The sequence below is a fragment of the Octopus bimaculoides genome, chromosome 2 (assembly GCF_046866305.1).
Source record: "Octopus bimaculoides isolate indiv1 chromosome 2, ASM4686630v1, whole genome shotgun sequence".
Classification (NCBI taxonomy): domain Eukaryota; kingdom Metazoa; phylum Mollusca; class Cephalopoda; order Octopoda; family Octopodidae; genus Octopus; species Octopus bimaculoides.
In genome coordinates, this window is record NC_142929.1 from 163,329,454 (window position 1) to 163,351,706 (window position 22,253).

Consider the following 22,253-nt stretch of genomic DNA (forward strand, 5'->3'; position numbering starts at 1 on the left):
AAGATGTGTTACAGCAAGAGACTAAATGATGGCTACCAACAGATATAGTGATGGTAAGAATGGTAGATATCAACTAACAGCCCATGGAAGAAAATGATGGTTGGTGGTACAGGATGATGTTAGGGGTAATGAGTATATCATCAACCTTTACAATTCTTTGTTCTCTTCATGAGGTGAGTCACTAACACATTATCCAATGTCTTCCTAGCTCTCTTTTTTTTTTTCCTACTTAGCACTACTTAATGTGACTGTTAGCCTCTGTACATATCGCATTATCTGTACCAAAAGTCTGCTCTCTTGTTCCCTACTCTTATTCTTCTTATATTCAACTTTTCTCTCAGCTCATTTGTGCTTTATTGTTCAGGCATGCTCACATTACACATTCAGTGGGGTTTGCTTCATTCAGTTCTTTCTAGTGATTACAAATCTTCTGTTTTCAAAGCCCATGTATGATATGCAGTGCACTTTTTACCTAAGCATCATATAATCTACCATTCAGCCTGAGAGAAACACACAATCTACAGTTTCGATTTACCAAATTCACTTAAGGCTTTGATCTGTATGATAGTAAATGAGTCTTGCCCAAGTATTCTACAGTGAGATTGAACCTGAAAGCCACATGGTCAGGAAATGCACTGCTTATAGCCGTCTCTCTCTCCACGTCATATAAAATATTGACTTTTTAGTATATTTAATTTTTCTACAGCAGACAAAAAGGAATAATTTCTACATGATCACATGGTTAATTTTTATTATAGTGGATTAAATGACTCTAATATATTACTGGTGCTTATTTAATAAAATCCAGCAAATAAAAGAATAAAACATTAAGAACTACAAAATAAAAATGTTTTAATAGAAATGTCCTCAACTTCAAGTATTTTCTTTGTCTTGTGTCAACTGGTGCAAAGGATATTGGAGATGAATATTTTAGATGCTATATTAATAAAATTATTTTAAAGGCAATTGTAGTTTATTATTATTATTTTTTTTTTTATACAATTGGAGAGGTTGTGCTCTCTGAATAGTTTTGAGGTGAGTGTAGTGTGTGGAATGGTACTTGAGTTGAGTTTAGTTTTTACAGAATCATAAATCCCTTTCTCTCAAGATACTAAAATTTGGTTAGACTCCTTTTCTTTACATGTTTTTTTTTTTTTTTCTCCTTTGTGGGGGGTGGTTCTGTATTTTCTGGAAAAGGCTTTGAAGTGTAATTTGCCAGTTTTAAAGAAATATTAAAGCAGCAGCGAGTAAGAAATGGACAAGAAAGAAACTATCCTACATTTAGTTACAGTCTTTCTATATTCCTTGCTATATTTAGCTATATTCCTTCACATTTAAAGTTTAGATCAGACGTTGGGACTCACAGAGGGGATGACAAGGGACCAAGACTCCTGGCAGTTTGCTGTACTTGAAAAGACATGTGAAGCTAAGTAAAAGTGTGGTTGCCTTTGCAGGCTCACAAGTACTGGTGCTATGTAAAAAAGCACCCATACCAATGCTGCATAAAAGCATTCAGTACACTCTGTAAAGTGGTTGGCATTAGGAAGGGCATTCAGCCATAGAAACTATGCCAAAACAGATGTGGAGCCTGAACAGCCCTTCAGCTGGTCAGCTCCTGTCAAACCATCCAACCCATGCCAGCATGGAAAACAGACATTAAATGATGATGATGATCCTCTCCTTCAGTTTTGCTTTTTACTGTTTTAGAACTGATGAGGACCAATGGTGTAGTGAGTCAGCTTTATGCAAATATGTGACCTTGTATCAGTGTGAAAAACCATCATCATTATTATAGAGATTTAAGAGAGGATATGACTAACAATGGCCGATTAGCAATGCTGATAGGCAAGGACAATCTCAGTATTGTTCTCTGGGGGACTTTCAGATTGGGGATTATGGACAATTTCTTAAATTCCTTGACCTAGCAGTGCTACAAGGTAATAAGTATAATGTATCATCTTTGACTGTATCATCCAACTGGCACACCTTGTTCATGATGGTTTGATGTTACATGAGGCAGATTTGGCTACTGTTTCTAGCAGGTTTAATGATGACAGAGAGGCTCCTTCAGTGTCACATTACATCTTGTTTTCAGGACTACATCATCTTGTAACAAGGACTAAGGACTACATAATCCAATGTGTTTATCTTTTTTCGTTCAAAGATGGTACAGTGATTTGAGTGGCTGCTATTTTTAGCAGGTCAAACAACCACTAGTTTACACTAATTATAAGTATCTCCTCTCAACTGCTACAAAATATTTATTAGCAGATGTTTAAGTTTTGTCTCTCTCTCTCTCTCTCTTTTTTTTTCCTTTTTTTCTTTCTTTTTTTTTTTTTTGCCAGCTGAGAATCATCAATCCTTAATGACTTCACAAGATGTGCTCCTCATGTCGGACAAACCATTTAAAACTTGCTTTCAAGTGATCATTTTTTTTTTTTTTTAATGTAGTTCCTCAACTGAAGTCAAAGAGTACACCACTAATATACATCTCATATCTTTGCTATTCCAGTTGTTTAAGGGGGGGGGGGGGGTATAGAGTATTTTCCTCTATTCTTCCTTTTCTCTTTCGTTCTCTTCCACCTTTTTTCCTTTCCCTGTTTTCTATCTCCTCCCCACACACATTCTCAACATCTCCCTCCCACTTTCTCTACATTACTCAGTACCTTGATCACTAAACTAATGCCAATTACATTAGTGTTTGGTCCCTTAATCTCTCTTTATATCTCATCTTGTAATGAGAGATACCTGATTTATCTCTCACTACTTCCTTATGGTTGCAGGTGGGTAGTAAGTGTGGTGGTTTTTAGAAAGTCCTCACTTGGAGCGGATCCTAGTTCATAGTCAGACAACATGTAACTTGGCAGGCAGTCATTCTACAGCAATAATATATTTAAAATCTTACAAATGTTGGTAATCACAGTGCCACCAATAACATTGCTTATGTATGGATTGTGGGGAGCTCATAAACAGACACCTTTTGAAATTATATATACATACATACACATACTCCCTCCTCTCTCTCACTCACACACACACACACACACCAGTTTAGTTTTCTCTTGGGAATTTTGTATATTTCAAAATGGAGTTTTCCTCATCAAAGATTTATGGCCTTGCAAAATGTTTGTGTGGGAGGAAGGCCGTTGCAATATCATGTTGCTCAGCTCTGGATTAACCTTAAATTAAGTTGAGTTATCGTCAAAAGTATTCATTTCAGCCATGACTATAATGTCTTTTTAGGAATGTCTAGGATTATATTATTCCATGTGGGGTTTTTTTGTGGTTATTTTTATTCAAGAAGGAAGTGTGCAATATGAGGGAAAGTTGATTGTTGTTTGTATTAAAAGTGGCCACTTAGTTTGTTTGTTGGATTGTCTCTTATTTTTAGAACTGTTTTCTAGATCATGCAGTGATCTGAGTGATTTTCAGCAGGTCTAGCAACCAAGTACCTTCTTCATTGGCTCATCCTAGTCTTGCTTTCAGGACTACATTATCTTGCATCTGGGCCTATGTTATCCAATTTGTCCCACTTTTTCTAGAGAGTAAGTTGATTTGAAAGAAATTTGGCTCCTCCTTTATCTTCAAAGTGTATCTATTGACAGCTATTTGTGGTTTCATGATTGTTTTCTTTTTTCGGCCAGCTGTGAACCATCAAACCATAATCATCATTATCATTTTTCATGTTGGTATGACCATCCCATAATATCTTCCTCATATTTTAAGCCAAACCATTAAAGATTTGATACCAAGTTATGTTTCAATGTATTACTAAGGTCTCAGAGTACACTTCCTTGATAGACATCGCACATCTTCACTATTCCTCCTCTCCTTTTGTAATATTTCCCTCTATCTTGCCTTTCTCTTTTCTTTATGTTCTTCCTTTTTGTTAACCTTTAATCACTGAGCTTCCTTCACTGGTTCATGATTGATAACCAAAGTAGAAAACCAGACTGAGTGGTTAACTTATAGTTCAACTCTTTCATTTTTGTCAGGGTCAGTGTTACTGATTGTTCTTACTAATAAGTAACCAGTAATATATCAAGTTTATTCTATCATCCACAAAACTTTTTATTGCTAGTGAAAAAGACAATGTTGATATTCAAAGCAAGGAGTTGTTGTAAACATAAGCACAGGTGTGGCCCTGTGGTTAAGAGGTTTGCTTTTGGGTTCAGTTCCTCAAGCAAGTGACTTCCACTTTAGCCATGAACTGACCAATATCTTGTTTGTAGATGAGTTTTTTGGTTGACAGAAATTGTGCAAAAGCCCATCATAGATACTGCATCTGTGGGGGTGTGCATGCATGGGCATCTTTTAAAAAAGTTTCTCTTACTGTTGGATGACTAATGTCCCAGTAACTGAATGGTTTGATAGAAATAGGCCAATAAAAAAAAAAGTACTAGACTAAAAATATGAACAGGCATTAATTTGATCAACTAACTTCTTGAAAGTGGCTATAGTCCAATGACTGAATGGAATAAGTTAAAGAATAAAAGAAAGAACTATAGATTTCAACTGTTAAATAGTATGAAATCCCACTTAAAATATTCCATTGTCTCGAGGTTAAAAAAAATATTCTATCATCTTGAGGTTGATACAATCCTTCCAGAGTATCAACCCTCTGAAATCCATCCCTGCCCACATTTTGTTGCTTCCTTTTATGAGTGATATGCATATCAGAAAAGTTGCAACAGAGACAAGTTTCTCTGTGAAACTTGGTCTCTGTTTTACTCATGTTATTAATAAGTGACACAGTCATTTATTCATAGAACAAAGCTTATAAGAAAAACTGATTAAAACAGTTGAGTATTCTGCTGGTATTGTATTTGCTCCTCATTACTGTATGATGTATAAAATAATACCAGGTGTATAACGTGGATCTATTCAAATGACTCTCAACCCTACGAATTTGTGAGTGTTCCAAAGTTAAAATTCCTTAATATAGTTGCTATAAAGAACAGAACTGCCAGTAGCTATTCATTAGGGAGCCCCTGTCTGGTCACTTGACCTGCTATTCCCTCAAATCAAATCACACCAACATTGCCTTTATTTATTTTTAGAAAGTATTAAAGGTGTAGGAGTGGCTGTGTGGTAAGTAGCTTGCTTACCAACCACATGGTTCCGGGTTCAGTCCCACTGCGTGGCACCTTGGGCAAGTGTCTTCTACTATAGCCTCGGGCCGACCAAAGCCTTGTGGGTGGATTTGGTAGATGGAAACTGAAAGAAGCCCGTCATATATATTTATATATATGTATGTGTGCCTGTGTTTGTCTCCCCCCCCCCCCAACATCGCTTGACAACTGATGCTGGTGTGTTTATGTCCCCGTAACTTAGCGGTTTGGCAAAAGTGACCAATAGAATAAGTACTAGGCTTACAAAGAATAAGTCTTGAGGTCGATTTGCTCGACTAAAGGCAGTGCTCCAGAATGACTACAGTCAAATAGCTGAAACAAGTAAGAGTATTGAGAGGAAGAAGAGCAGCACTCAGGAGATGCTGTTAAGTTAGTCAGCAAATTAAGTTTGAAAGGAAGATGCAATCCTAGATACCCATAAAATAAATGGAGTAATCATCTATTGCTGAATTAGACTCTGCAGTTTTGTCTTATCTTAAAACTATTCATTGAGATGGAATGGGTAGTGGAAGGATGGTTCATAAAAGTTGTGAGATTTTAGTTTTCAATAGGAATCTATTTATATGATTCTCTTGGACTCACCAAATATCAAAACTATTGAATATATTTCATAAGAATTCACTTTGATGGATTTTTCAGTGGAGTGAGGTATTTGTTATATATACAAAATATAATCATGGTAATTTCTTTTTTCTGTTATTATATCAGAAAATAAAGAATCTGTACAATTATTAATTAGATAAAGTAGTTATAGACCATATGTAACCAAACTGCACTTCACTTTCTTTACTTTCTTTCAGTTGTTCACTTTCAGTGTAATTTGAGACAAACCAACATCACTATTTCCATATATTATTTACAGTTCTTCCCTATCAGACTTATTCTCTGTTGCTAGACGACCTAGTTACATAACATCTACAGACTTCTCATAAAATCAGTTTTAGACCAGGTGTGACTAACATTCTTCATGCAAAATAGGCTGCTGAAGTTTTTTTATCATAATTCATATTGATTGCTTTTGAGCGCCTTAATAGAAATAAAAGTTTGATATTTATCTTATTTTATCTTCCAGGGTATTTAAAATAGATTTGCCAGAAAAATTATATGAAGTAAATGTATATCTAAATATGATGTACATGTATATTTTAGAAATGCCATGTGACTTTGGTAATGAAATGTGTATTTAACACTCAGGCATGTGTAAAATGTTGTCATTGTCATATATCTGAAGGATACATGTCAGTTTTAAGCAAGTTTGCTTACCCCTTAGGTTCACTTATCATAAACAAAAAAATCTCAATGGAAACCAAATGTTGAAATATAGTCATTGATAGTTGTTCCAAGATGGTGTCTTTGTATTTCTGAATACTCTTGGATGTTTTGCTGTGTTTTCACATGGTTTGAAGTTTTTTTTTCAAGTTCAACACCATTTTCATATCCTCAGTATAATATAGTTTAAGTTAGCTGTATGCATGTGTAAAGACAGATGAAAAATTTATTGGCTTGAACAGATTGTTAGAGTAGGAAGGAAATGAGTGAAACAGCTATATAACCATATAACCATTTTTGACTGTTCCTCGATGTTTTATCATTGCTTGTTGTATTGTTATTCGCTGCTTTGTTTGTAGATTTGCCCCTCTTTGCCTCCCAACTCCACCAGTTTTCTTATTTTACCATGAACACTAACTTAGAAAGTCTTCTGACTTTCTTTCATTTATTTTGTATGTGATGTAAGCTGACACTACTATTGACACAACCAGGTTCCCTACTTACACCCTTTATATTTTCTTTACAGTTCTTCCTACCAGAATTCTTCTCTTGCTAGACAGGCATAGTTACATAACTTCTAAGGTCTAGATGTTTTCAGCGTTATATCAACCAATTTTTTTCTTTTTTTTTTCTTTTTTTTTTCTTTTTTTTTTTTTCCATCTATCTTTCTTCTCTTTGGCAATTCATGATAACATCTAGTATGCTTGAAATACAAAAATGTAAAAGAAGATAAATGTGAAGTAGATGTTTATTATAGTTTATTTATCTAACCTGATTGTAGCCTTAATGTTGTTTAAATAGGTTTCTTTCTTGAATTAGAATTCTATATGTTCAAACTGAAAGTCATAATTGTACAAACAGTACTTTAAGTAAAACCATTTAAAGTCATCTTGTCTAGTATTTTATTTCACTAGAAAAAAACAAAACAAAAAAAAAATTGAATGTGCTATTATACATTTTGACAATGCTGCCTATTTTCAGAGCTTGTTTTTCATTATTGAGAATGGAGCTGGGCATTAAGAACCTTGGAAAGTGAGCTTAAATCAGTATGGGTGACTTGATGAAGTGATTGCTTAACATAATTAACATAAAAGCTAAATCTCCTTCAACTCTTGCCCCACCATCATCTTTAAAAATGAAAGGCATTGGATAATGTTGTTAGATAACGAATGTCTGCGAAAACGACAATTATGAGTGGAATCTTTTGACCGCAAGTCTGTTCACTCAGGATGCTTATCCTGGAATTTAACATCAACATCAGTCTCTTTGGTATCAGTATATCTCATAAGACCACAGATCTGCTCCTGGAAAATCTCTGTTGGTAAAGCACAGTGATTGTCCTCTTTGAGGTGGGCAAAGTCCTAGCTGGTTTCAACTCTACACCGAAATTGTCCATGGAAAGGGTAAGGGTTAATACATTTTGGCATCAATATTACAGGAGTTGCCAGGATGAAGATGATGGACTGTCTTAAGGATCCCAGCTTTTGATTTGTTGTTGATTAAATGTCAATACGGATATATTTTATAATGAACAAACATGATGCATACTATGCAAAAAGCATTTTGGATTGGTGGTAAAAAGTTCTTGGAGCAAAGATAGACCAAGGAAAGTGGAATACAAGTTCATCAGGGTTGTGATGATGCAGAAATAAGGTAACTTAAAGAAATAGTAAAACACATAATTGTCCAGATTGAAATTATAATAATATTTGTCAGGGAGCCACCTAATGGTCATTTGACCTGCTAGAAATAACTGTTAAATCTTTCCTCTTAAAGAGTGAAAGATACATTAGGTAATGTAGTTCTTGAAGCTTTCTCTCTCTTCTACTTTCCTTGTCCTACTGGGGTGGCCTGTATCTCCTCTTTAGTAAAGACAACTATTTCTCCATTTATTATACTCTAACCTCTCGCCTGGCACACAGCCATTTCCCTCAGTTATACTCCCTCTCTCAACTAAGAGGTCTTTGTCTTGCAAGTTACCTGGTGACCCTGTTAGTATTGGTGCCACATAAAAAGCACTTGTGCCTATGTCACATAAAAAGCACCCAGTATACTCTGTAAAGTGATTGATATTAGGAAGGGTATCCATGTCAAAACAGATAATTGGAGCCTGGTGCAGCTCTCCAGCTTGCCAGCCCTGGTCAAACTGTCCAACCCATGCCAGCATGGCAAGCAGACATTAAATGATGATGATAAGAAGAAGACAGGATGGCCAAGACTGAAATGCTTTTGATCAACAGTGTGCTCAGTTAATTCTGACCTCAGGTTAAACAACAGCAACAAATTTAAAGAAAGTGAGAAACTTGCAGCAACCTGAATTCACAAACACAGCTGGGAAGAGAACAGTGATATTTTCTTCCCTGCTATGTTTGTAAATTTAGCTTTGCTGAATGCTTCTCGCTTTCTCTAAATCTATGATTGTAAATAAACATTGAATGATATTTCTTCTATTTCAGATAAATACCCACTGTCTTCAAACCCCACAGCATGTGCATGGCAACCAGGTGAGAAACATAAAGTTGCTGTGGGAGATGAGGATGGTCGTATCATAGTTAAAGATGTTCGTAAACTACAAGACATGCCAGTTTCTTCATATAAACCTCATTACCGACCAGTACATAGATTGCAGTTTTCACCTCAAAAGTAAGTATCAGCCATAGTACTTTTTTTTAAAAAAACATAAACAAACAGGCACAGTCGTGGCTGTGTGGTAAGAAGCTTCCTTCCCAGCCACATGTTTTGGGGTTCAGTCCCACTGCATGGCACCTTGGGCAAATTTCTTTTGCTATGGCCTCGGGCCAACGAAAGCCTTGTCTGTGGATTTGGTAGATGGAAACTGAAAGAAACCCATCACATATCTATGTATGTATATATATATATATATATATATATATATATATATATATATATATATATATGTGTGTGTGTTTGTGGCTGTGTTTGTTCCCCACTATTTGACAACCAGTATTGGTGTCTTTACGTCCCCGTAACTTAGCAGTTCAGCAAAAGCAACTAATAGAATAAGTACAGGCTATAAAAATAAGTACTGGGGTCGATACATTGAACTAAAAATTCTTCTAGGCAGTGCCCTAGCATGACCACAGTCTAATGGCTGAAACAAAAGATAAACAAAACTACTATCCTATCTGTAATAATAAATGCCAGTTTCTGTCACATACAGCTGATACATTAAGACCCTGGAGGCCCAAAAATCCTTTTGGTCTCCAAGTGATATAGGATTACACTCAGAAATTCTCCAATGAACCAATACCAGTAAGCATTTCATCCACTCTCTGCAGACATAACTGAAATGACTTGTAGTGTGCATGTCTGATCTCTTGTCTTCCCATAGGATATTTCACAACCGGCTACATTATGATATTATTGCCTGGCAGGAGGAGCGAGAAATAGTTCAATGATCAGTTGAAAACCTATTTAAAAAAAGAACATCAACCCTTCAGGAGTAGAAGACATTGCTACCTGCTGTTTGTTGACATTGGTAACATTATTACTGGGGAGGGATTGAAGAAAATGGTGTCTATATTTGTATGTTGTGTGTGTGAGAGAGAGAGAGAGAGAGTAAATTTCATTTTTCCAAACCTAATATTTTACTTTTCTTTTCCAGCTCTAACATAATTGCTTCTATATCAGAAGATTGCAGTCTAGTTGTTGGTTATGTTGCTGAAAATTCCATTTGTCAGATGTAAGTATAATACGAGACAACAATCCTGGTTGTGATTAGCCTGAAGGTCTATTCCATTTGAGGATAATCCTTTCAATGAGGATTTGTAAATTATTATTCTTAGCAGATTATATTTATGTGCAGCAGTGACACTTTTCATTGTCAGTATAGTGTAAATCTGGTTTTCTGTGTTTAATGTCAACTATATACTGACACACATATCCACCTATCCTCCAACAGTAAATCTGCAATACTATTTAAAAAAAAAAATTCCATTAATCTCCCTGGATTACTTCAGAATTTTCAAGAGGATAGAGATAAAATGTGACTCATTTACTTCTGTGGTTAATAACTTATTTAATAAATTGATGCTGAGTATTTAAGTGTGGTAGTGTCTCACAGTAAATTACTATCATGTTATTTACTGAAGCTGTAATTAATGAAAAAAAAAGAAAATCCTGATGAAGTCAGTCTGTTCTTTGAAAGTAACTGAAGGATATATAGAGAAGTCAGTAGTCAGTACATGCTAGGATGGGACTGGATAAGATGTAATTGATAGACCTTTCTGTAGGCTACTCATTGTTAAATGCAAATGAATGGTTCTTGGGAGCTATTCACACTGTAAATTAGATCAGTATTGGTAGTAAATTCATTGAAGAATTTAATGTACAGCTAGGTGTTCACCAGGACGATGTTTGCTAATCCTTTCCATCTTCAAATAAACAAAAGAATGTCCAATTAGTCATCCTTGGAAATGTTTATGTACTGACAGCCTAGTCTGTAATCTACCAAAGGTCCCAGTAGTGTTTGGACTCTAATGATGCAATTTCTATATGTATGTGTTCATTTACCAATGAACATGTGCATATAGAAATGTCTGGGCTGAGTGGAAGAGAGAATATTCTTGGAATGTATCAGTCATATTCTGGGGTATGTGGGGTGGGGTGCATGCTGTTAAGAAGTTTATTCCCAACCACGTGGTTTTCAGTTCAGTTTCATTACATGGCACTTTTGGCAAGTGTCTTCTACTCTAGCCCCAGGTTAACCAAAGCTTATGGGGAGAATTTGGTAGACAATAACTGAAATAAGCCTTTGTGTGTGTGTGTGTGTGTGCCTATTTGAGCCTGTGTTTGTTCACACAGTTACACACTACAAAAGTTGCAGGCTGCAAACAGTGTTATTGTTACTTCTGCCAACACATTGACCATTGACTTCACACATTTGAAAACATGTAAAATAAGAGATCCTTTACTTTGATAAAAGGTTAGTGACAGTAAAGGTGTCAGGCTGTAAAAACAATGCCTCAGTAATATACTCATCTAACAAACAAAACGTGGTTGTCTTTGGAGGTGATTGGGCGTGTAGTGGCAGGGGCTCTTGAGATTGTATTTTCCTGCAGTAACAACTGTACTCCTTCATTTGTCCAAGTAGTCTTTCATTCTTAGCATTTTCGTTCTGTATGGAACTTGTGGTGATATGAAGTGCACCATCTTGTATTCTTTCTTATTTGTTGTGATGTACTGACAGAATATGGTGCCTGAGTATGCTGAGTATGTTTGTTTGTCTTTTTGTTTTCTTTATTACAAACTACCATAAATGTTGCTAAGGTGTTGTAAGGAACTCTTTGTATTTTCTCTTCTGTATGTGTGGTATGTTTTATGCTGTTGAATTGGTTGTATTTTAGGTTCTGGTGATGTTGATAAAATAGCTAAGCCTTTTGGTTGGTACTACTAATATTCTTTTGTCTTGGAGTCAGATTTCTTGGTGGTTGATGTAGGAATGGAGAAGTTGGGCAGGTGTCTACTAGGAGTGGTGAGAAAATGAGAGAATGTTACAGATTGCATAAGGCTGTGTGCATGTTTTGAGACTGTTTGAGAAAATTGTGTAAGTACTAATTAAAAAGAATGGTTATGAAAACAGATCTTTGTGGTATTCTAAAAAAAATTGCAGATTCTAGGTGTGTCAGCCCCACAAGTAGTTTGAGAGCTAGCATTTTGTGTTTTTTCGGGTATTGAGTATTTCCTGGAAATAGGTAGCAAAGTATAGAATCAAAAGTTTTACATATATCAGTGATAGTTACAATAATGTGGTTTGGGAAGTGGCAGAGAGATGCAAAATAGAAATTGATGTAAAAGGAGATAACTTGGTTAGATATAAATATTGCAAGGTATTTCTGTTCAAATGTACTGGTTTTTGTTTACTCTCAGTTGACTTAACCCTTTAACATTCGGATTATTCTGTCAAATGTAATGTTTATCTATTCACATTGTTTTGAATTAATCATGCATTGTCTTGTTCAATATTTCAATGATGTGATTGGTTATTCTTAGAATTGGACTGTTAGTTAAGTGTAAGAGACCTGATCTCACCAGTTTGAGCATAAAAATAAGAATATTTTTGCCAGTGTAAATATTAAAGGGTTAAACAAGGCAGACCGTTTCAGTCTACCAAATTTCGCTTTCAAAGCATTGGTCAATTTAGAGTTATGGGAGAAAACACTTGCTCATGATGCCATGCATGGGATTAAAACCTGGACTATATGGTTGCAAAGCAACGTTCTTAACCACACAGCTATGCCTGTGTAATGTGTGTGTGTGTGTGGTCGGTCAGTCTGGATCCTTATGCTTCAAATAGTGGGATTGTACAGGTTGCTGTTAGTTCTTTCTGTTGCTTTTATTGTTCTTACTTTCTGAGATGATCCTCATAGACAATTGAACTTGTGATTCACGGCATTCACAAAATGTTAAGTATTCACTTAACTAATTCACTTTCTATACCCTAACTTGAGAGAGAGGAAGAGATTTTGAGGAGGTGATTGTGGTAATCTCCAATAAGATCTTGATGTTACAACAAGGAATGGAGATGTTTGATTTTTATCTTCTTGCAATATGGCTAGATATTACATCTCTCATCTTGTCAAAGAAGACAGTGATTCTCCATATTAACCTTCTAAAGCTGTATACTTAAAAAGTTTGCTTCACAACCTTTAGTCCCACTCTGTAGTAACCATAGCATGTGGTCAATTCAAGCTTTGCAAGTGAAACTAAAACTATGTGACAGCACAGTTTTCTCCGTGGTAAACCTAATCTACCTGGTTTAACACACCATCACCACTACCGTCACTCTGCCCCTGGTGGTTTTAGTAGGGTCTACTTTGTTGCAAGCATTAGGACCATGTCTCTAATCAACTATTTTAATACTTTCCTGAGCTACAACAATCCATCAGTCATAGTTTCTTCTTTTTGTTTCTTCATGCCAGTTTTGGACACATTGCAAAAGTTCAAAAACATCAACATTCCTTGGCAAGTAACTGTGATTAAAAAAAAAAAAATTATCAGAATACAAAACTAATTGGAAAAATCCTGCTGAACTATTGATAGATTTAATTATAATATATTTGTAGTTTAGCATTCTAGTCCCTCATTAGTGTATTTACCTGCTTGAAACTCACTTGGATGGATGAAACCCCCACCCACCCAAGTAAAATATTAGGTAATTATGAATCCTCTCTGCTCCCCTCATACTTTATCTTTCACCACCTTGTTTTAAGCATCCTATCTTCTTGCATATTTGAAAGGTCTCTCTAGTCTTGCAAGGTACATGGCAACTTCATTAGTGTTGGGGCCACATAAAAAGCATCTAGTACCCTCTGTAAAGTGGTTACCCTTAAAAAGGGTATCCAGCTGTAGAAATCATGCTGAAACTATAACACTGGAGCAAGACTTGCTACTCTCTGATCCCTTGTTTCCTATTAAAACAACCAATCTGCAACTAGCATGGCAAGCAAATGTAAAATGATAATGATTAAGTTTCTGGTTAGTAATGATAAACAAATGTTTTGGTTTGTAGCTAAATGTTATTGTTGGGAACAGACATTACTATGTGGTCTGAAATATTTTCATACATTGTGGTAACTATTTATATAGTTGTTCATTAAGAAGTTGGTGATTTGCCAAATAACTTAAAAGGAAAAGTAATTTACATTGCTTCCAGCATTTTTCTGAAAGGATTTTAATGATGAAAAAAAGTCTTCGAATAGTTTTATTAAATATTAATAAATTTGAATAGTTTTATTAAATATTGATAATTTTTTTTTTTTTATTTCAGCTTCAAAAATACTTCACATCAAGATTTTGTGCAAGGTCTGTCTTGGAGTTGCGGTACAGAAATTTTTACATGCGGTTGGGATTCACTGGTATTAACTCATGATCTTAGTAAACTAAAGGAATTACAACAGATTAGTACTCTGAAAGTAGAAGTGAATGGAAATAATCAATTGAAAACTGAACGGTTTGAGAAAACTGAATGTTGTGAAGAAAAAATCTCTGTTTTAGCTCCAAATGCCATTGAAGCTAATTAGAACAAAATCTATGGAGCACACAGTGTAAGAGAAGATAATCAGAGCAGGCAGAACAATAGAGTTCGGCAGTTATTAACAGACAGAACTACTAGCTCATAAGTATTAGCTGGTCTCATTACGAACGATCTCTACACATCAATGAAAGGGAACACAAATCTTTTCCCTTCCCATTTATGTAAATCAACCTAGTACCAATGAGCACAGGTCCAGTCCAGTCCTCGGCTTATTACTTTTATGAAAACTGATAAACTTGGGATAAACATGTCTCTGTCTTTTTATTTCCTCTACTAATCTGCACATTTTATATTTCCATTTCAGTTTTAATACCTTTTGGTTATATAAAAAAAAAGTGTAATATTATACTGCCTCTCAATGTTGGTTTGTGTGAATACTCCAGATTTTGCTTCTTTCTAACGAAATATGGAGCTGGGAAATAAAAATTCACATATCACATTTTATTTATTGGTATTTTCTTTATTTTTTCATAAATATTGTTTAAACTTAAGTATTACTCCAGTAAGGCCAGAGCCATAGTGGTTTGGTTCAAATAAAGTTAAATGCATGTAGTCAAGAAAACACTAATGAAACAGACATATTAAAGATGTATTCAGACAGTAGAGCTAAATTTATAATATCAAATATGGCTTCTTTTTCTTGAAGATGGTTGTCTGGTTTGAGATTTGGCTGCTGTTTCTAACAGGTTAAGTGACTATGAAGAAACTCTCTCATTGGCTTGTATGTATTATAGTTTCGCTTTTAAAAACATTTACAGATTAGTCTGTTTGATTCTTAACCCTTTAGCATTCACATAATTCTGTCAACAAAAGTAATGCTTATTTATTTACATTGTTTTGAATTATGCATTATTTTGTAACTTTGAGAGTTTGTATGCAGTAACTTGATTTTTAGAATGATAATGTAGGGTTGGTGTGAGAAGCCAGATCTGACCAGTTGATTTATAATTTCCATTAATTATCCTACTGCCTTGTGTGTGTCTAGAGGACTCTCATACCATTTTGATATTTAAAGGGTAAATTCTGCTTAAAAACCGTTTATTTTTCTTACACATTTTATATTGCAGTTGGGAAACCATAGTGTTATTGGTAACAGATTTTCCAACAGAGCAACTATCACAACGGAATTTATTTGAAAACACTAGTTTTTTGTAGTTTACCCAATATTTATAGTCTTCAGTAATATACGTTGGTAAAAGGCCAGCATGATTTCATCCATGCCATCATTATCTGTCCATTTTCAGCTAGCATATGTTTCACAAGTCTTATCTAGTGCACACACACCTGCATGGCTGTGTGATTGCAGAGTTCACTTTATAACAACATGGTTCACGTTCCATTACACTGCATGTTACTATTGAGCAAGGCTACTATAGCCTTGGGCTAACTAGTATTTTGTGACTGTACTTGGCAGGTGGAAACTGTATGGGAGTCTGCCATATAATGTATGACTTTGTGTTTACATGCATGCACGTCTTTACATTGACACCATTTGGACAATGGTGATATGTTTACATTTTCCATTGACAATACATCTTGTAACTCAGCTGCATGAGTTCATATGTGATTGATCCCCTGTTGGAGACTGTTAAGTAAATATTCTTTGGGACCTTGATTTTAGGCACATTTTTCAAACCTTTAAGGATAATCATTGTTTTCGGCATCTTTTCTGCAGCATTAACACACAACACAGCAGTAAAGCGAGCTTTGGTAGCACCACAGTGGCTAGCAGCTACATTTTTATTGCCAACAAAGTCTATGGTTGTTGAACACATGTCAATGTGTACAGGTGTTTCATCTTTATCTGCTGTTAATACTAGAATGCTATCTAGATAGTCACTGGCGATTTGTGCCTTTTCTCCAAGTGTTTTATTGTCTGCTTGACCAACATGTGTAATCTTTCTCACTGTCAGTTTATTCTGTTTCGTGAAATTGAAAATCCATTTATCAGAACATCTAAAGCTGTTCATTTCAATTCCGAGCCTTTTTACCAATTCTAAAGTATATTCCCGTAAAGGGCGATAATTTACAATTATATTGTTTGCACGCTGAACAACAATCCAGTGTAAGAGTTCAATCTCTAGATTTCTATGTGCTGGTCGTCTTCCTCCACCAATTGATCTGTTCCTCCTCTTGTCTGACATTGATTAACTCAGTTTCTTTTGTGCATCATTCTCTCAATCATTTTCTATCAATACCTAAGTCTCTTGACGCAGCAGATAAATTGCCAGAATGTTTTTTCACTCATTTAATAGCACTCAATTTTTCATTAATGGTATATGATCGTTGAATACGTTTTGATTTTCTTTCGACTCCATTATTGGGAGTGGCTGTGTAGTAAGTAGCTTGCTTACCAACCACATGGTTCCGGGTTCAGTCCCACTGCATGGCACCTTGGGCAAGTGTCTTCTACTATAGCCTCGGGCCAACCAAAGCCTTGTGAGTGGATTTGGTAGACGGAAACTGAAAGAAGCCCGTCGTATATATGTGTCTGTGTTTGTCCCCCCAACATCGCTTGACAACCGATGCTGGTGTGTTTACGTCCCCGTAACTTAGCGGTTCAGCAAAAGAGACCGATAGAATAAGTACTAGGCTTACAAAGAATAAGTCCTGGGGTCGATTTGCTCAACTAAAGGCAGTGCTCCAGCATGGCCGCAGTCAAATGACTGAAACAAGTAAAAGAGTAGATGTAGAGCAAATGAACATGACAACAGAATGCAAACAAGAGCACTAACTCTGTTTCAATTTTTAACCACATATCCGCCCATGGGCGATCTAATGGATGGGTGGATTTTCAGAGAACACCAGTACTACTTAAGATTTTATAAGTGTCATGTATCACTGGGTGAGTTTAATCAGTATGTGTTTTCTAACTTTACCAAATACACAACAGCAATAAATGATGACACATACTACTATAGGATACAAACTCTGTAGTCTTTTTCTGATATGGGCCATCCAAATATGGTTCTATAACTGCTGTACATAGTTGGGTACATATGTGTGTGCACACATATTCAACTGTTGCTGGATGGATATGTTTTTTTCCGTATATAGAAACAAGTTGGCAGTATCTCTTACAAGAAATATGCATATAAAGGGCCTAATATTCTGATTTAAAAGCACTTTGTAATGAAAATCATTGGATTTTTTTTTTTAATGATTGTAAATTAACACTTCAACTGATTGAGTTCAGTTACCTGCTGGTGTCAACTTTTTCATTCTTCTTGTGTCTGTAAAATAAATAGCAGTCATGTTTTGAGGACAAATTTACTGTCCTTCATGATAATGTGGACTTGGAGTTCAACAAATCTGCATTCCATCTTACGTTTGAAATAGGGTCATAATATTCATTTTTCTATAAGATTGCTCCATTGTTTGTGAGCAAAATTTTCATGTATTGACAAATACCTTGGTGATCTCACCCCATGCCAATTTCTTTTGTTCATTGCTAATGTTATTTAGCCTCAGTTCAACTCTGATTGAGCAGATTTATGATCAAAGGCATTCCAACCAGTCAGTTTTTATACAATGCTAATGCTGTTTTAAAGTCCCAGATTGACTCATTCAGGCTTACCTTATTTAAAGCAACAGGTCTATATGACTGCATTGAACCATTTATCAACTTGAAGTTCACAAAGGTTGTAGTGCAGATGTTCGCGAGAAAATTCATTTAAGTAAAAGGTATCATTGGTTGTGAAAAGGTTTGGAACCGTGGACCTATTAGACATTTCCACGTTGGGTTGCTTTGTCGTTTCTATTTGGCAGTGAAAAGTTTATGCAACCAAGGGAGATAAAGAGTTGCACTATTTATCTCCCTTCCATGCAGGCTTTTTCTATTTAATAATTAATCATATTCAATATTTTATACTAAAATACTCAAGTGGGTTATTTTTTCCTATTAATACGAAGTGTTTGAAGTATATTTCCCACCATCTTAATTTCGTTTTTACACTTATACAGTATTTTGGAGCATACTAAAATACAATATAGCATACTTCAGTATTCTGAATAGTTCATTCTATAGTTTATCCCCAACACTGTCAATGAAAATTGACTGTTAAGATTCGAGATACACCCTCTTTTTTTTCCCCTCGCAATATCAAACATTCTACGAAAATATAGTGCTCAAAAACTGAATTTTATATAGATGAAGACGAAAAATCAAATTTTAAATTAACTCATCATCCTTTAACGTCCAACCCATGCTGGCATGGGTTGGGCCTTTTGACCAGAGCTGTACCAGATTCCAGTTTGATTTGGCTTGGTTTCTTCAGCTAGGTTCCCTTCCTAATGCCAACCACTTTACAGTGTGTGCTGGGTGCTTTTAACATGGCACTGGCAAGAGTGCTTTTTACATAGCATCAGCACAGGGCTCCTGCAGGCCAGTCCTCTTCATCAGGGGGTGTGGCATTAACACTTCCACTGTGGAGGATGAATCTTGAGTACAACAAGGGGTCTTCTTGCTGAATGTAAAATGTACCAGCACAAATATATAGAGTATGTTAGGCAGATTTGCCTTTCAAGGTTACAGGAAATATTTTACCAGCATTGAGTTTTTTGGTTACTTTTTTTTTACATATGGCATGAAACCAATAATTTAATCAGTGTTTGATGGTGTATGAAATTAGAATTTGACTAACATTTAACATGTGATTCAAGTTGATGATACAGTTGACTGAAAAAAATAAATGGATTTGTGCAGAAACTAGAATAATCTTTTAAAAAACCTGTTAGAAATATGTTTATCTTTAAAAGTAATAGTGATGATTATCATCATCATTTAATGTCCGTTTTCCATGCTAGCATGGAATTGGACTCATCTTTATCATTTGATGTTCATTTAAGCTTTAGTAATATGGATCTTTATGAAGAATTATTATGACTGAAATGCCAAGTTTTCCTCGTGTCATTAGAAGTATTATTATATTTCAGTCAACAATCCATTGCTACAAATTAAGTATTAAAGGGGACTTGCAGTTCTAATATCAGTTTCTTTTGATTCGTTGCAAAGTTTGAGATTTACAGATAAGTAATGGGATATTGCAATGTTCACGTCATTTTCAAAAGTTTAGCAGCCATAAGCGAAGAGAGTAGACTTCACCTGCTAATAGAAACTCATCTTTAGAAATAAAGGCTTTAGATTTTGATGGAAAGATGATTGCAAATTAATGATGATGTAACATAAAATAATAGGTGCAATATGGCCAAATGGTTTAGAAGTTAAAACATTTTATGTGGCTTCAGATTGACTCTCATCAAGACTTACTGTTGTTTAGCTCCTGTTTTCATTGTTCAGTCAGACCTACAGTAGTGATACAGCAAATTAAGAGTAAAAAAGAGAGTGATCTACAAGTCCATCTCATGTTTCAGTCTGATCTGAGACTGATATCTTGACCATTTTTTTCAGCATACAACAGAAGTAAAAAAGAGAAGACATGTAATTTCATATTTTTTTAATAGAATTTTCATCTGCATGGTTTCTAAGAAACAGCTGTCTGCTATTAAAACCTATTGTAACTATTAAAATATGTCATAAATTGTGGATTTATGGACAAAACTGAAACCTGGTAACATAAACTATAATATGTAATGAATCCCCATGGTGCTACTACTACACTGTTACACACTTCTTGAGCAGGAATGTATGTTCATTTCTTTTCTCTTGTAGTACTATGATAAATATCATAATATAGACATAATAATTCCCTATCAGATGGCTAAGTTATGAATTATAAGACAATCAGTCAAGATGTTGGCTGTTTTCATCCTGTCATTGATGTTGTATGCTACCAGTATACCAAGCTTGTAAGTAGATATAAATCACTATTGTAAATGGGCAGCAATAGCATTATAATTGATGAATGATGTATTGGTTTCTGCAGGAATTATCCCAAGAGATTTCTCTTTGGTGCTTAATGTTATAGATAGGAAGTGGAGATAAGCATTGTCCCATTAGGTATTTAGACCCAAGTCAACACTAATCAATCTATCTGATTAAAGTAGTTCCAGCTGTGACTGTCTCATCAACATCCAGTACAATATATTAGCTAATGTATCCTGTATTTAAGATGACTGTGTGTGATTTGGTTATTGTTTATAGCAGGCCAATAAACTGTATTAAGAATCAATAGTGATGTATGTGCTGTGCAGTTGAAGGAAAGCTTCTATCAACCCATGTTTAGGGTCTTATTTCATTTCAAAGTTCCAGTTTTTTTCTCTTCTTTTCTCAGTTTCACTATTAAGTATTCACATGTTCAGTCAACTGAAGGTCTTTTTTATTAGAAGTACAATCTAGCTAATTAGAATCCACAAAGTTTTTATCTACCAATTTCACTCACAATGCTTAGGTTGACTTGAAGTGATGATAAATGACATTTACCCAAAATGTCGTGCAGAAGAATCAAACCTGGGATCTCCTGATTGCGAAGCAAACTTCTTAACCATTTAGTCATGTCTGCAATCCATAAAGATATAACTGAATAGTTAATTGATTACATCCTAAATACCTTAAGGCAACAAAGAAACTGTTATCATGTATGCTCCATCCCTTGAAATTTAATATGATTCTGATACATCATAGTAGATTATTCATTTTTCTCATTTAAAATAATTATCTATTAATGTTGCTTAATTTGTGGTAGCACAAAGTGAAATGGAGCCAAAATTATGAACATTAGAAAATCTTGTAAGTTTATTGTTACGAAGTACAATATAAACCAGAATCTAAGGAAACAAGTGGTTGCCTGTGCCAGGCTCTGTTTGAAATAGAATGGTATAGATCATATTTTCCCATTATCACACACACACTTTTATTGAAATCTGAGAACTTGACCTGCTCTTACAGGAAGCAGATTGTGTTTAAAAAAAATACTCAAGTGAAAATGTCATGCAATGCATCATAAGGTCAAACTATGTGAGAGGTGTGTGTATGGCAGACATGTCTAACCCATGACATCTAAAAGTAAACAATTGTAAAACTGACAATGTTTTCAAACATTTTTTTTAGTTCATTGAGGAAAGAAAACTTGCAATGAATCTTCTCAACAGATTAAAACTAGAACTAAAATCACATGTGCAAAAAAATTTGAAAACAGATAGAGAACTTAAGATTTTTTTTTTTTTCCTATTTTACATTCTCATTTTTGGACCTTATCGGGATTTTTTTAAAATTAGTATATTTACATCTCGTTCAAGCAGTTATTTTCACAGATATATTGTGCTTTTTAACCTCCAGTGTCAGCTTTTATTTAACGGGTCTGTGAACAAAGCCATTCCAACTGAGAACAACCTATCTTTTCTTCAGGTATCCTTTATATCGTTATGGTTTAATCAATGACAAATTAACAGGCGTAGGAGTGGCTGTGTGGTAAGTAACTTGCTTACCAACCACATGGCTCCAGGTTCACTCCCACTGTGTGGCACCTTGGGCAAGTGTCTTCTACTATAGCCTCGGGCCGACCAAAGCCTTGGTAGACAGAAACTGAAAGAAGCCCGTTGTATATATATATATGTGTATGTGTCTGTGTTTGTCCCCCACCAACATCGCCTGACAACCGATGCTGGTGTGTTTACGTCCCTGTAACTTAGCGGTTCGGCAAAAGAGACCGATAGAATAAGTACTAGGCTTACAAGGAATAAGTCCTGGGTGCTCCAGCATGGCCACAGTCAAATGACTGAAACAAGTAAAAGAGAACTGCTAAAATCAGCTAAAATGCCTTGCTGTAATTGTTTCAGTACTTTGAGCTAAAATTTTACTGTGATCAACTTTGCTGTTCATCCTTTATCCTAGTACC

At 35.2% G+C, this 22,253-nt stretch overlaps 1 protein-coding gene across 1 annotated transcript in view; it reads left to right on the forward strand.

The window, feature by feature from the left end:
• LOC106871722 (methylosome protein WDR77) overlaps positions 1-14,901 on the forward strand; it is a 112,063-nt gene extending 97,162 nt beyond the window's left edge. Inside the window, exons 7-9 of the mRNA XM_052965682.2 lie at positions 8,858-9,044; positions 10,027-10,104; positions 14,191-14,901. Coding sequence (XP_052821642.1) covers positions 8,858-9,044; positions 10,027-10,104; positions 14,191-14,443 — 518 coding nt within the window. The 3' untranslated portion in view covers positions 14,444-14,901. The remainder of the gene's footprint in view (positions 1-8,857; positions 9,045-10,026; positions 10,105-14,190) is intronic.
• The last annotated feature ends 7,352 nt before the right edge of the window (positions 14,902-22,253 follow it).